This window comes from Podarcis melisellensis (genome assembly GCF_964234715.1).
Source record: "Podarcis melisellensis genome assembly, chromosome: 7".
In the NCBI taxonomy this organism is placed as follows: Eukaryota; Metazoa; Chordata; class Lepidosauria; order Squamata; family Lacertidae; genus Podarcis; species Podarcis melisellensis.
Window position 1 is genome coordinate 3,498,185 of NC_138539.1, and position 13,567 is coordinate 3,511,751.

A 13,567-nucleotide genomic window follows, 5' to 3' on the forward strand; every position below is an offset into this window, starting at 1 on the left:
AGCAGCCACGAAATTAACAGACGCCTGCTCCTTGGGAGAAAAGCAATGAGAAACCTTGACAGCATCTTAAAAAGCAGAGACATCACCTTGCCAACAAAGGTCCGTATAGTTCAAGCTATGGTTTTCCCAGTAGTGATGTATGGAAGTGAGAGCTGGACCATAAAGAAGGCTGATCACCGAAGAATGGATGCTTTTGAATTCTGGTGCTGGAGGAGACTCTTGAGAGTCCCATGGACTGCGAAAAGATCAAACGCATCCATTCTTAAGGAAATTAGCCCTGAGTGCTCACTGGAAGGACAGATCCTGAAGCTGAGGCTGCAATTCTTTGGCCGCCTCATGAGAAGAGAAGACTCCCTGGAAAAGACCCTGATGCTGGGAAAGATGGAAGGCACAAGGAGAAGGGGACGACAGAGGACGAGGTGGTGGGACAGTGTTCTTGAAGCGACCAGCATGAGTTTGACCGAGACTGCAGGAGGCAGTGGAAGACAGGAGTGCCTGGCGTGCTCTGGTCCAGGGGGTCACGAAGAGTCAGACACGACTAAACGACTAAACAACAACAACAACAAAAGACCTCAACGGAGCGTGCTTCCGAATAAGACGTGCCTACTGCCTAGGATCAAGTCTGGATGGGGCGCGAGCTACTTGCAGCATAGTGCCCTGGCGCTCGTTGGAAAGTGCTAAAACCAGGGGCGCGAAAGAGGCGGTAGTTCAACAGGTAGTGTCCAGCCAGGAATTTCTGCACCTGTTGGATTTCTGCCTGGCAAATTGGCAATCGCAACCATTAAAAGGACATAAACGCCACATGGGAGCTGGGTTTGCTTATTGTTGCTTGTGCACCACCGTTTACAAAATACATCAACCCGAGCATCTGTGTTCTAACAAGGCTGCTAATACGTGTGAGAAAAATAGTATTAAATAACATTATAAAGCCCCAAAATTATCAGTTGACAAAAACTATCAGGGCACAATGTAACAAAATTCAGTATATATTTAAAAAGGCCACATACTCACATGTAAGAATAGTCATATTGGGTCGGGGAACTGTTTAATGTGGGATTGTTAGGGGCAGGTTGGGCTTGTTGTCTCTGTTTTTAGATCTTACTATGATTCAATGTGGAAATCGCTCAGTTTGGTTGTGTACTTTTGTGTGCTGTTTGACCATTGTTGTCAGATTTGTAATTATGCATTTTTTCATGTTGAAAGTCGCCTTGAGCATAGTTTTGACTACGGAAAGGCAGAATACAAATAAAATGACGTATTTTTGTAAATCAACGCATGTTCAAAGCCCGTTGAAACATGCAGAGGGAGAAGCGTCTTTGCCTGCAAAGACAGTTTGGGTTCTGCTGTAGAAAAGGAAGTTAAAATATAATCAGAGTCGAGAGTGTATTTCATGCTCTTTATTCAGCTCATAGTAGTGAGGAATGGAAGTTCCCCCAGAATGTCTGCTTTATATATATTATTTACACAATGGGCCCCACTTGATTGGCTAATTCCGGGATTCTCCTGTAGGCCAATCAGGTTGCGGATTCACTTCCACCTGGAGCTGGATTGGGTGGCTCCTGCAGACCAATCAGACTGCTGCATTGTTCTAGGACCAATCAGACTGCTGCATTCTGAATCCTATTGTTCTAGGACCAATCAAGACTGCTGCATTCTGAATCCTATTGTTCTAGGACCAGACTGCTGCATTTTGGATCCTATTCAACTCAGTACATAACAGAAGTCCTGTGTTTTTAAGAGAAAGTTAATGGTAGCAAACAACAAAAGACGGTGGTCATAGCTACACTGTTCATTTAAAACACATGCCTTCCCCCCAGTGTCCTGGGAACTATAGTTTGCTAAGGCTGCTGGGAATTCTAGCCCTGTTGTGGGCAAACTGCAGTTCCCAGGAGTTTTGCGGCTGCAAGAGGAGAGGAAATCTGCATGGGGGAGAGTAACGGTTGGTGTTTGTTTTGCTCTTATTTCTATGTATTTTGTGTTTTTTTATATTGTGATTTTGTGTTGTGAACCGCACTGAGATCTAAGGATGAAGGGTGGTATACAGATTTAATAAACAAACAAATAATTCAGACCTTATCGTGCTCCTCACGCATGCAGGTTTTTTTGCAGTGTCTACAATATGTCATGCACCCTACTTCCTGTTTAATCTGGAATTATCCTCCCAAGAGGGAAATCCAATATGTGGGGCTTCCAGATGGGGGTTTTAATAACCAAGCAAGTTTTTGAGATATCTCCAAAGGTGCGGGGGGGTGAATGGCGGCAGCAGCAACAAGGACTTTATTAAGTTTTCAGGATACAGTAAATAAACGGCACAGGGTTGCTTCGAATCAACTTCTGAAATAAGAATATTGAGGGGTGCCTTCAATATTGAGCTTCTTAAGGAAGACTGGACCTTCAGAGAGAGTGTACCTTTTAAGGCTCAAACCGGTTGGAAAATGAACAGAGACCAGACCAGGATATAAGAAAGCAAAGCGGCTATAAGCCTGATCTTTATTAAAGCTGTTGCAACAGGATGCTCCCCTCACACGCAGGAGAGAGGAGGAGGACCCCGGACTAAGGTGTGTAAGCCCTTATATCAGGGGTCAGCAAACCTTTTCAGCAGGGGGCCGGTCCACTGTCCCTCAGACCTTGTGGGGGGCCGGACTATATTTTGAAAAAAAATAAATGAACGAATTCCTATGCCCCACAAATAACCCAGAGATGCATTTTAAATAAAAGAACACATTCTACTCATGTAAATACATGCTGATTCCCGGACCGTCTGCTGGCCGGATTGAGAAGGCGATTGGGCCTGATCTGGCCCTCGGGCCTTAGTTTGCCTACCCATGCCTTATATAGACTTTGAAATTGCCCACCCTGTAGCTCAAGACCACCCCCAGAAGATGCATTTTAAATAAAAGGACACATTCTACTCATGTAAAAACACGCAGATTCCCAGACCATCCACAGGCCTTAGTTTGCCTACCCATGCCCTATGTCAACGAGCCATCAAAGATCTTGATGTCCCCTCCACGATTTCCAGTGGGGCCAGTTCATGCATCCAACTGGTTTATCCTCAAGTGGGACGCAGGTGGCGCTGTGGTCTAAACCACTGAGCCTCTTGGGCTTGCAGGTTGGGTCAGCGGTTCGAATCCCCACGACGGGGTGAGCTCCCGTTGCTCTGTCCCAGCTCCTGCCAACCTAGCAGTTCGAAAGCATGCCAGTGCAAGTAGATAAATAGGTACCACTGCAGCAGTAAGGTAAACGGCGTTTCCATGCGCTGCTCTGGTTTCCGTCATGGTGTTCTGTTGTGCCAGAAGCAGTTTAGTCCTGCTGGCCACATGACCCGGAAAGCTGTCTGTGGACAAACGCCGGCTCCCTTGGCCTGAAAGCGCCGCAACCCCATAGTCACCTTTGACTGGACTTAGCTGTCCGGGGTCCTTTACCTTTACCTCAAGTGTGAGAAATCAGCTAATGGGACAGGGCAGGGACAGAGAAGCTGTGGCCCTACAGACCCTACTGTACTTGTGTGGGATGTGAAACACAAGAGCAGTAAAGTACGACATTCCTAGAGTGAACATGTTTACACATGGGGAGGAATGTTTGTCCAGCCAGCAGATAAAGTTCCTGTTTCCTTCTGGGCTGGGACAGACTTCCTCTGCATGTGACTAGAGGTGGGTGTGGCCTCACCTGTGCAGGTAATGACAAAAGCACAGGGCAGGGCAGCCATCCTTCTCTCTCTTTGACTACATGCATCGAAGAAGCAACATCTGCTTAGCCAAAGATGCCCTCTTGGCTCCAGCCAAGAGAGGACAAAGGGACTTTATTCTTATGAGATAGTTTCCAGGTATATGTTACTTTTCTAAGCTAAGTCTGCCTTCTGGGATCCTATTGTGAACAGAATGATCTGTGAGTAAACCTTTTTATACTGAGGACTGTGTCGTGTCTTATCTTTTATGAGGGAATAAAGGGGGAAATACTAGAACAGTTATCAAAGAGGCTTTAGCGAGCCTGAGCAAATGCATCCGCTGTGAGTTTAAAAAGGGGGAATGTTACTCTGCTAAATTGTGAACTTGTTAACACAAGTTGGAAAGGCTATAATCAAACAATATATCCTCTCCTGCATCCCTGAACATTCCCACAACTTGACCATTGATCATGGGGGTTGGGGTTGGTGGGAGTTGGAGCCCAACAAGATCTGGAGGCCCACAACTTCCTCACCTCTGGGACAGAAGTGACACAGGCCAACCCACAACCACCATCGCCTGGAGCTGGCTTGCATGTCCGATTGATGACAGCATCACTCCTGAGCCATTGAATGCAGAAGTGACCTGTTCTTCCTCCTTGTGTGTGCAGAGAGAGAGAGATTGTTTGTATTGACATACCAACAAGAGCTGCAACGTAAGGACATCAGAAGTTGCCTCACACGGAGTCAGACCATTGGATATTCAGAAGCCATTTTCTGCTATTCCTACAGTATATTATAAGCAGTTACAGATAGGTAGCCGTGTTGGTCTGCCATAGTCAAAACAAAACAAAAAATTCCTTCCAGTAGCACCTTAAAGACCAACTAAGTTAGTTCTTGGTATGAGCTTTCGTGTGCATGCACACTTCTTCAGATACACTGAAACAGAAGTTTCCAGACCCTTCTATATAGGGAGAAGGTGGGGAGGGGTATTACTCAGAAGGGTGGTGGGAATGGGTGATTGGCAGATAGCTGTGATGAGCCTGTTGACGACTCTTAATGACTGCAATAGGTCTTACAGGAAAAAGCAAGGGGTGAGAAGGTGAAAAATGGCTTTGTCATGTATAATGAGATAAGAATCCAATGTCTCTGTTCAGACCAGGTCTCTCCATGGTTTTAAGTTTGGTAATAAGTTGCAATTCAGCAGCTTCTCTTTCCAGTCTATTTCTGAAATTCCTTTGTAGTAAAACAGCTACTTTGAGGTATTGTATAGAATGTCCTGGGAGATTGAAGTGTTCTCCTACTGGTTTCTCTGTCTTGTGATTCCTGATGTCAGATTTATGTCCGTTTATTCTTTGGCGTAAGGTCTGGCCTGTTTGTCCAATATAGAGAGCTGAAGGACACTGTTGGCATTTGATGGCATACACAATGTTAGACGATGAGCAATTAAATAGTCCCGAGATGGTATGTGTGATGTTGTTGGGGCCAGTAATGGTGTTGTCCGGGTGTATGTGGCAGCAAAGTTGGCATCTGGGTTTATTGCAGGCTCTGGCGCCAGTGTCCGTGTTAGGTCTGGTTGTATTATTATTGTGGGTTAGGAGTTGTTTAAGATTGGGTGGCTGTCTGTAGGCAATGAAAGGTCTTCCTCCCAGAGCTTGAGAAAGAGAACTGTCATTGTCCAGGAGAGGTTGTAGATCTCTGATGATGCGTTGTACTGTTTTAACTTGTGAGCTGCATGTGATGACTAGAGGTGTTCTGTTATTTTCTTTTTTGGGTCTTTCTTGCAGCAAGTTCTCTCTGGGTATCAGTCTGGCTCTGTTGATCTGTTGTCTAACTTCATTTGCTGGGTATTTTAGTTCTAAAAAGGTTTGCTGTAGATCTCTTAGGTGAGAGCCTCTGTCTGTAGAATTGGAACAGATACGGCTGTAACGTAGTGCCTGGCTATATACAATGGACTGTTTGGTATGTTTGGGATGGTAGCTAGAGGCATGTAGATATGTTTGTCGGTCAGTTGGTTTACGGAATAAGGTGTTGTCTATGCGCCCATCCTGTATTTTTATAGTAGTGTCCAAAAAATGTATTTCTTGCATAGATTGATTCATTGTTAGGTTGATTGTGGGGTGAAAATCATTGAATTTCTGGTGGAAGGTGTCCAGGGTCTGTTGACCATGTGTCCAGATGATAAAAATATCGTCAATGTATCGCAGGTACAAGAGAGGTTTGAGTGGGTAGGAGTTTAGGAAACGTTCTAAATCTGCCATGAAGATGTTGGCATACTGTGGGGCCATGCGGGTGCCCATTGCTGTGCTGCTGATCTGAATTATAAGCAATTATTTTAAGCAATTATTATAAGCAATTATTTTAAGCAATTATAAGCATTATTTGCGCAACCACCCAGAAGAATTGGAAGGCCATGTTTTGTTTTGTTTTAAATAGTGCTTCCTACAATCATGCACTGTTGGCAATTTGTTGCCCTGAAAGAACCAACGTCCATAATTCTTTGGTGCCTGGTCACCTGGTGGCGATCCTTCTGCGCCACAGGCGACCAGACAAGCACAGGAATGGTTTAAATACACAAGGAACTATTTAGATCATGCTGGCCTTAGACCTGGTCATAGCAACAGAGTTTAGGGTTATTTATTCAGGGCCATATGCATTGTTCCACTTCTGCTGGGGCAAGTGGTTTGCACTTTTGCAGAGGAACTTTCCCTTTCAGTTATTGCACCCTCGAAATCAGCTCTGGAAAGTGGGGGAACCTCTGGGGAAGATTGGGGAGGGGTGCAGGGAGGAGGGGGAGGAGGGGAAACAAGTGCTGCTCCCTAGAGCTTTGGGTATAATCCTGATTTCTTCTTCTTCTGGGATGTGGGGAAAGGGGCATTAGAAGAAGAAGAAGCAAAGGTCTAGGAACAATAGCTTAATGGTGTAATCAGGGGCTGTCTTATGTCATAGTGGCTTAGCAGGGAGAGCAAAAGCGATTGGTTTAGCCAGCTGCCGATGTCACAGGGCTCTCCCCCAATCCCATTTGAGACTGGGCAATGGTAGAGCCAATAACATCTGAAAGGTTGGAATTTCTCAAGTTGAGGGCCTTCATAATATAAGTATCTTCCCAACACATGATGGGCGAAGCCACTGTTAGTGTGTGATCAGATCATATGAGTAGAGCATTTTCTTTATATATATGTGTGTGTGTGTTTTAACATACCTTTTTCAACAGTAATTAAATATACGTTTACATCTTATTCAATTTTTTTGACTTCCATCATTCCTGTCTGAAAAATTTCCAATCTAATCTCTTAGTATACATTCCTTATTTTCCCTATTACATTTCAAACTCATAACCAATATCTCTATCTTTTTCTACTTTGCAACACTTTGTATATTTCTCCTTACAAAACTCTTCATAGTCCTACTAGTGTAATTTGTTGATTATAGTTGCTCTTCAAGTAATTCATCTACTTATTCCAATCTTCTGTAAATCTCTGGTCCCGCAGGTTTCGAATCCTTCCTGTCATTTTGTCCAATTCTGCGTAGTGCATTAATTTCGTCTGCCATTCTTCTTTCGTCGGAATTTCTTCTTGCTTCTATTTCTGGACTAACGATACTCTTGCCGCTGTTGTTGCATCTAAAAACAGTTTGACATCTTGCCTATTAATGTCTTGGTCTATAATGCCAAGTAAAAATGCTTCTGTTTTTTTTTAAGAATGTATATTTCAATTAAATGAGTAGAGCATTTTCAGGGCAGTGGGGTGGGGAGCAGGGATGGCTCGTTCTATCTCATGCCTCCCCCCCCTTCTTTCTTTCTTGCAGATGTAAGTTTGAAAAATGACCGATTGGGAACAGCCGGCTGTGCGGACGATGGGGGATGCTAAGGATGCTTTGCTAAAGGAGGCGCTGGAAGGCAGCAACTACAGGTGATGTTCTCTGCTAGCGATGATGATGATGATAATAATAATAATAATAATAATAATAATAATAATAATTTTTATTTAAAAATTCAGCACATCTAGTCCAGCCCCTGCAATGCAGGCAGTGGCGTAGCGTGGGGGGTACAGGGGGAGCCGGCCGCACCGGGCGCAACATCTGGGGGGCGCGCACTCGCACTCGCAGCTCTCTGCCCCTACCTGACTCCACGGGTAAGGGGGCGCAAATTACTTGCCTTGCCCCGGGTGCTGACAACCCACGCTACGCCACTGAATGCAGGAATATTTTTACCCAACGTGGGATTCGAACCCACAACCCTGAGATTTAAGAGTCTTGTGTTCTACTGACCGGCCTCTTCTTCTTAATCATATTTTGTGTACCCCCACTCAAGGAATAAGAAGCAGAATCTCATATCAGAGGTATCCAAAAGGCTGAAGAAACAAAGGGGAGAAGCTCTCGCCAATGGGCAGCAGGATATTCAGCATGATGAACAGGTGGGTGGATACTGAGACACTTTGGACTAGAACTCCCATCTGCCCCAGAATCTTATGGCTGTGCTGTGCCCATGGGAATTGTAGTCCACAGGGCACCAGGTTAGCAAAGACCGAGTTAGATGACTGCGGATGGATAAATGTTTCGGTTCTAATGAGAATTTTGTCAATTATTCAATTTTGCAGTGTGAGATGAGTTTGGGGTTTGTTTCACCCCTGCTTGAATTCCCATTTGCACCTGTTTGCAATTCTGAGCCAACTTTTGGAGTTTGCTATATCAGATCTGTAGCCTGGAATGAGTGTAGTGAATGTGATGAACTCAGAAAGTTGTAGCATAATCGCAAGAAGTAGAACCAGTGGCTTAGAAAAGTGGTTTAAAGTAAAACATCTATAAAAAGCAGTGTTTACCGAGTTTGAATATTCATCAGATAAAGCATAGGTGGCAAGCTCAGCAGAAAACCTGATTGACGTTCGTCCCAGTTCAGTGGTGAACAGCAGGTTTTCCCAGGGAAGGAAAGCCTCTTGGACCCATGCCTCGAACACATGGAACATTTCAGGGTGAAAGGAAGTGTGAATGAGCCTTTGGAGTCCACAAAATCTGGAAGGCAACAGGATTATTATTATTATTATTATTATTATTATTATTATTATTATTATTATTTATACCCCGCCCATCTGGCTGAGTTTCCCCAGCCACTCTGGGCAGCTTCCAACCAAATATTAAAAACAATACGGCATCAGACATTAAAACTTCCCTAAACAGGGCCACCTTCAGTTGTCTTTTAAAAGTAGAATAGTTGTTCATTGCCTTGACATCTGCTGGTAGGGCGTTCCACAGGGCAGGCACCACTACCGAGAAGGCCCTCTGCCTGGTTCCCTGTAACCTCACTTCTTGCAGCAAGGGAACCACCAGAAGGCCCTCAGCGCTGGATCTCAGTGTCCGGGCTGAACGATGGGGGTGGAGACGCTCCTTCAGGTATACTGGGCCTTTGAGGCCGTTTAGGGCTTTAAAGGTCAGCACCAACACTTTGAATTGTGCTCGGAAACGTACTGGGAGCCAGTATATATGGTGTTATATGGTCTTGGCGGCTGCTCCCAGTCTCCATTCTGGATTAGTTGCAGTTTCTGAGTCACCTTCAAAGGTAGCTCCACTTAGAGTGTGTTGCAGTAGTCCAAGCGTGAGATAACCAGAGCATGCACCACTCTGGCAAGACAGTCTGCGGGCAGGTAGGGTCTCATTCTGCATACCAGATGGAGCTGGTACACAGCTGCCCTGGACACAGAACTGACCTGCGCCTCCATGGACAGTTGTGAGTCCAAAATGACTCCCAGGCTGCGCACCTGGTCCTTTAGGGGCACAGTTGCCCCATTCAGGACCAGGGAGTCCCCCACACCAGCCCTCCCTCTGTCCCCCAAGAACAGTACTTCTGTCATGTGATAGGTTGGTTATCACATGCACTAAGCAACTGTCTTGCCGGACGATCCTGAGACGTACTCAAAAACGAAAGCCAACATTGCAGTGTTGTTGGGAGGGCTGAAGCAGATCACAACATTGAGCACCTTGTTTGAGGGACAGAGGTAGACGAAATCTGAACTCACCCAGCAACTGGGGGCAATGCACTGACCCCTGTTTGCAGGTAGATCTGCCCATGACCTGAGACATTATTTGCACTGGTCTCTTGTAGTCTCATGTCCTGGAAAAGCCAAGCAAGAAACTCCTCTTGAAGAAGAAGCCATTGCAGGAAAATACCATTTCCAGGTTAAGAATGTAGCATTCATACCACAGTGTGGTGGGAGGGTGTTCCACAGGGCGGGTGCCACTACCAAGAAGGCCCTCTGCCTGGTTCCCTGTAACCTCACTTCTTGCAGCAAGGGAACCACCAGAAGGCCCTCAGCGCTGGACCTCAGTGTCCGGGCTGAACGATGGGGGTGGAGATGCTCTTTCAGGTCTACTGGGCCAAGGCTGTTTAGGGCTTTCAAGGTCAGCACCAACACTTTGAATTGTGCTCAGAAATGTACTGGGAGCCAATGTAGGTCTTTCAAGACCGGTGTTATGTGGTCTTGGCAGCTGCTCCCAGCCACCAGTTTAGCTGCCGCATTCTGGATTAGTTGTAGTTTCTGGGTCACCTTCAAAGGTAACCCCACATAGAGCGCATTGCAGTAGTCCAAACTAAGACCCCTAGATCATTTTTGTTATCAAGGCCTGGGCTTGATACAAAACCTCCCATTTTTACCTTCTCTTGTTTTGCTAAGAAGCAGGCTGGAGAAGACTGCTGGGAATGATATCTCAAACCAGGAAGCGGAAATTAGAGGGAACAGTGTGAAGACAGAGAAGCCAAAATGTCATCAGGTATGTTAGCCAAGATGAAATGTGACGTTGGGAAAAAAGCTGAATGTTAGCAGAGAAGTGCAATTATACTGCCAGCTAGTGTTGGATATCTCTTGTAAGGTTTGCAAATTCACCCATGTTTGGGAGCAAGTTCACTTCTCAGTGAACATTTGGGTGCTGGGCTGCCTTACATATCTCTAATCAAAAGGGCTAGAAACTTGATTTTCAAATGGACGAATGGCTGAAAGCTGAGGACCCAAGTTACTTCAATCCTTCTGTGAGGCTGTTGCTAAAGTTTGCTTTGCTTTGCTGTGCTATGTCAGACATCTTTTCCCCAAAACTTTGCGCGTTCTGTAATGGTCGTCTTCCATGAGAGATTCAGAGGATGGCAGAACAAGAATGGGTCTTTTTTGTGGTGACTCCCTGTCCGTGGAACACTCTCCCCTTCACCTTCATTGGTGAAAACCAGGCGTTCAGCTGATTTATATTCTGTGATTTTAAATGTGTAGGATGAAAGTTATTGGTTTGTTTTTGCTTTATTATGTATTATGTATTTTTCTGTTGTGAAAAACCCTGGGATCAGAATCTTCAGATGAAGGGTGAATCTAAATAATAATAATAATAATAATAATGAAGATGATGATGATGATGTTTTATTTCCATCCAAAACACCCTGGGAAGAGGAAGAGTAGTAGGCATTTTCTGTTTGTTCTGGGGCGTTTACACACTACGTAATTACCTGCAAGGTGTCGCTGGAGGTATAAATGACAATCAGGCTTTGACGATGGTGGTAATAATTGTTAAGTTGTGGGCGAACATTTCAGACGACTCAGCGATTCTTCAAACAGCTCTTCTTTATTCTGAGGCCAGAACTGAACTGAGCTGAAGGGCTCAGTCAGCCTGCTTATATAGAGCTCCAGTACCTTGTTACTGTAACAACTTTCTAAAACTATCCAATCACTGAACGTCACTTTCAATCCTTCATTTGCATACAAACTATCCAATCACTGAACGTTACTTTCGATCCTTCATTTGCATAACTATCTACAGTATCCCCCTGTTGGCCCAGGGTGAGAACTTCAGTACATAACAACAACAACAACAACAACAACAATATTTCTACCCCGCCCATCGGGCTGGGTTTCCTCAGCCACTCTGGGCGCCTTTCAGCAGAACATTAAAAACAGAATAAAACATCAAACATTAAAAACTTCCCTAAACAGGGCTGCCTTGAGATGTCTTCTAAAAGTCGGATAGTTGTTTATTTCCTTGACATCTGCTGGGAGGGCATTCCACAGGGCGGGAAAGCTGCTATCACTGGATTAAGCCCATCAGTTCTTGTTGAATTAATTAAACTACACATTTGTAATTGGATTTTTTTTGGGGGGAGGGAGGGAGTGCAATTAATTGTTTCTGTTTTGAATTCTATTATTACCTTCCTTGGTGGTTTGTGCAGGACTTCTGTTCTCAATAATGCTCTTTATAGGGTAGGAAGCCGAATGCATTTAATTCCGCTTGTGATACAGCTGTGAGGTTATGGGGCAGCGGTGGGGGTCTGGGGGACAGCAGACCCAAGGCCTGGGATTTATTGTAGATTAATCCAACTTCAGTTTTTAATTAAATGGTTCCATCAGTTTTGAAAGCCTCTTTTCTAGTTTCCAGAGCCAGGCCTGTATTTAATGACCCATTTTTTAAAGAGCCTCAGCAGGGTGGACTCATTCTGTGTGTCTTTTATGTGCTGGCAAAACTAGCAGCCTGCTTAAAGCAAATAATAATAATAATAATAATAATAATAATAATAATAATAATAATAATAATAATTTTATTTATATCCCGCCCTCCCCAGCCAAAGCCAGGCTCAGAGTGGCTAACAACAGTAAAAGTAACAAAGCTTACATAAAATCACCATCTATTAATCGAAATACATTCTAAAATCAATTCATTCTAAAATCAATTCAGAGTCAAATTAAAGGCAACCATTGGGTTCTATGAGGAACCATTGTTCTGTGAGGATGACCAAAGGAGGGGGTCAGACTGTGCCTTGGCCAAAGGTTTGGTGGAACAGCTTCGTCTTGCAGGCCCTGCGGAAAGATGTCAAGTCCCGCAGGGCCCTAGTCTCTTGTGACAGAGCGTTCCACCAAGTCGGGGCCAGTGCTGAAAAGGCCCTGGCCCTAGTTGAGACCAATCTAACCACCTTGTGACCTGGGACCTCCAAAATGTTGTCATTTGTGGACCTTAAGGTCCTCCATGGGACATACCAGGAGAGGCGGTTCCGTAGGTATGAGGGCCCTAGGCCGTATAGGGCTTTTAAGGTCAAAACCAGCACCTTAAACCTGACCCTGTACTCCACCGGGAGCCAGTGTAGCTGGTAGAGCACTGGGTGAATGTGATCCCACAGCGAGGACCCCGTAAGGAGTCTCGCTGCGGTATTCTGCACCCGCTGGAGCTTCTGGGTCAGTCTCAAGGGCAGCCCCACATGGAGCGAGTTACAATAATCCAGTCTGGAGGTGACCATCGCGTGGATCACAGTGGCTAGGTCAGGGCGAGAGAGGTAAGGAGCCAACTGCTTAGCTTGGCGGAGATGGAAAATGCTGCCTTTGTTATAGCTGCAATCTATATTGACGTCATCCGCTCAAACCGACAGAGCGATGCAGCAAGATGCTGCTGGAAATGTGTTTAAAATGTGTGGAATTCCACCTGGAAAGCTGGACAGGGGGTCAGAACTGTGGGCTGACCCACAAGGCTGCTTCCTGGGTCCAGAGGTGTCCCTTCCAAGTGACCACAAGGCCCCTGTGCCAGCCATTCCACGGAGGGATGGACGGAACGAAGCGGACTGGAAGTCGGCTTGGACCAAAGGGCTGGGATGCTGCGGTTGCTAGGCAACCACTGTGCTCTCCTTTCTCCCACCATCACTCTGGCTCTGACTCCGCCAGCAAGGGCTCCTTGTTAGAAAATGGAGTCAGTCCCGCTTTGTGCTTCCCCGGTGGCAAGTATCGCCAAAGGGGATGTGGGCGCCTGGGCACCCTGGCTGGCGCTCCCTCATCCCGAGGGCCAGATTTGCTGGTGGCAAAATTGCCCTAGGGCTGTCTTGACCAGCCTGGCAATCTCCAGGCCTTTCGTACCACAACTCCCACGGGACTTGTAGTCTGAAACCTCTGGAGG

The 13,567-nt window shown here is 45.6% G+C and overlaps 1 protein-coding gene and 1 long non-coding RNA gene across 2 annotated transcripts in view; both read left to right on the plus strand.

The window, feature by feature from the left end:
* Positions 1–13,567, plus strand: part of LOC309374273 — a 73,142-nt gene that overhangs the window by 15,714 nt on the left and 43,861 nt on the right. The gene's annotated exons all lie outside the window — the stretch shown is intronic.
* On the plus strand, positions 7,472–10,435 carry LOC309374778 (uncharacterized protein; the record flags this gene model as incomplete). The annotated part of the gene is made up of 4 exons (XM_081919960.1): positions 7,472–7,575; positions 7,977–8,079; positions 9,762–9,835; positions 10,333–10,435. Exons 1-4 carry the CDS (start codon positions 7,487–7,489, stop codon positions 10,433–10,435), a joined length of 369 nt encoding a protein of 122 aa, XP_081776086.1. The 5' UTR covers positions 7,472–7,486.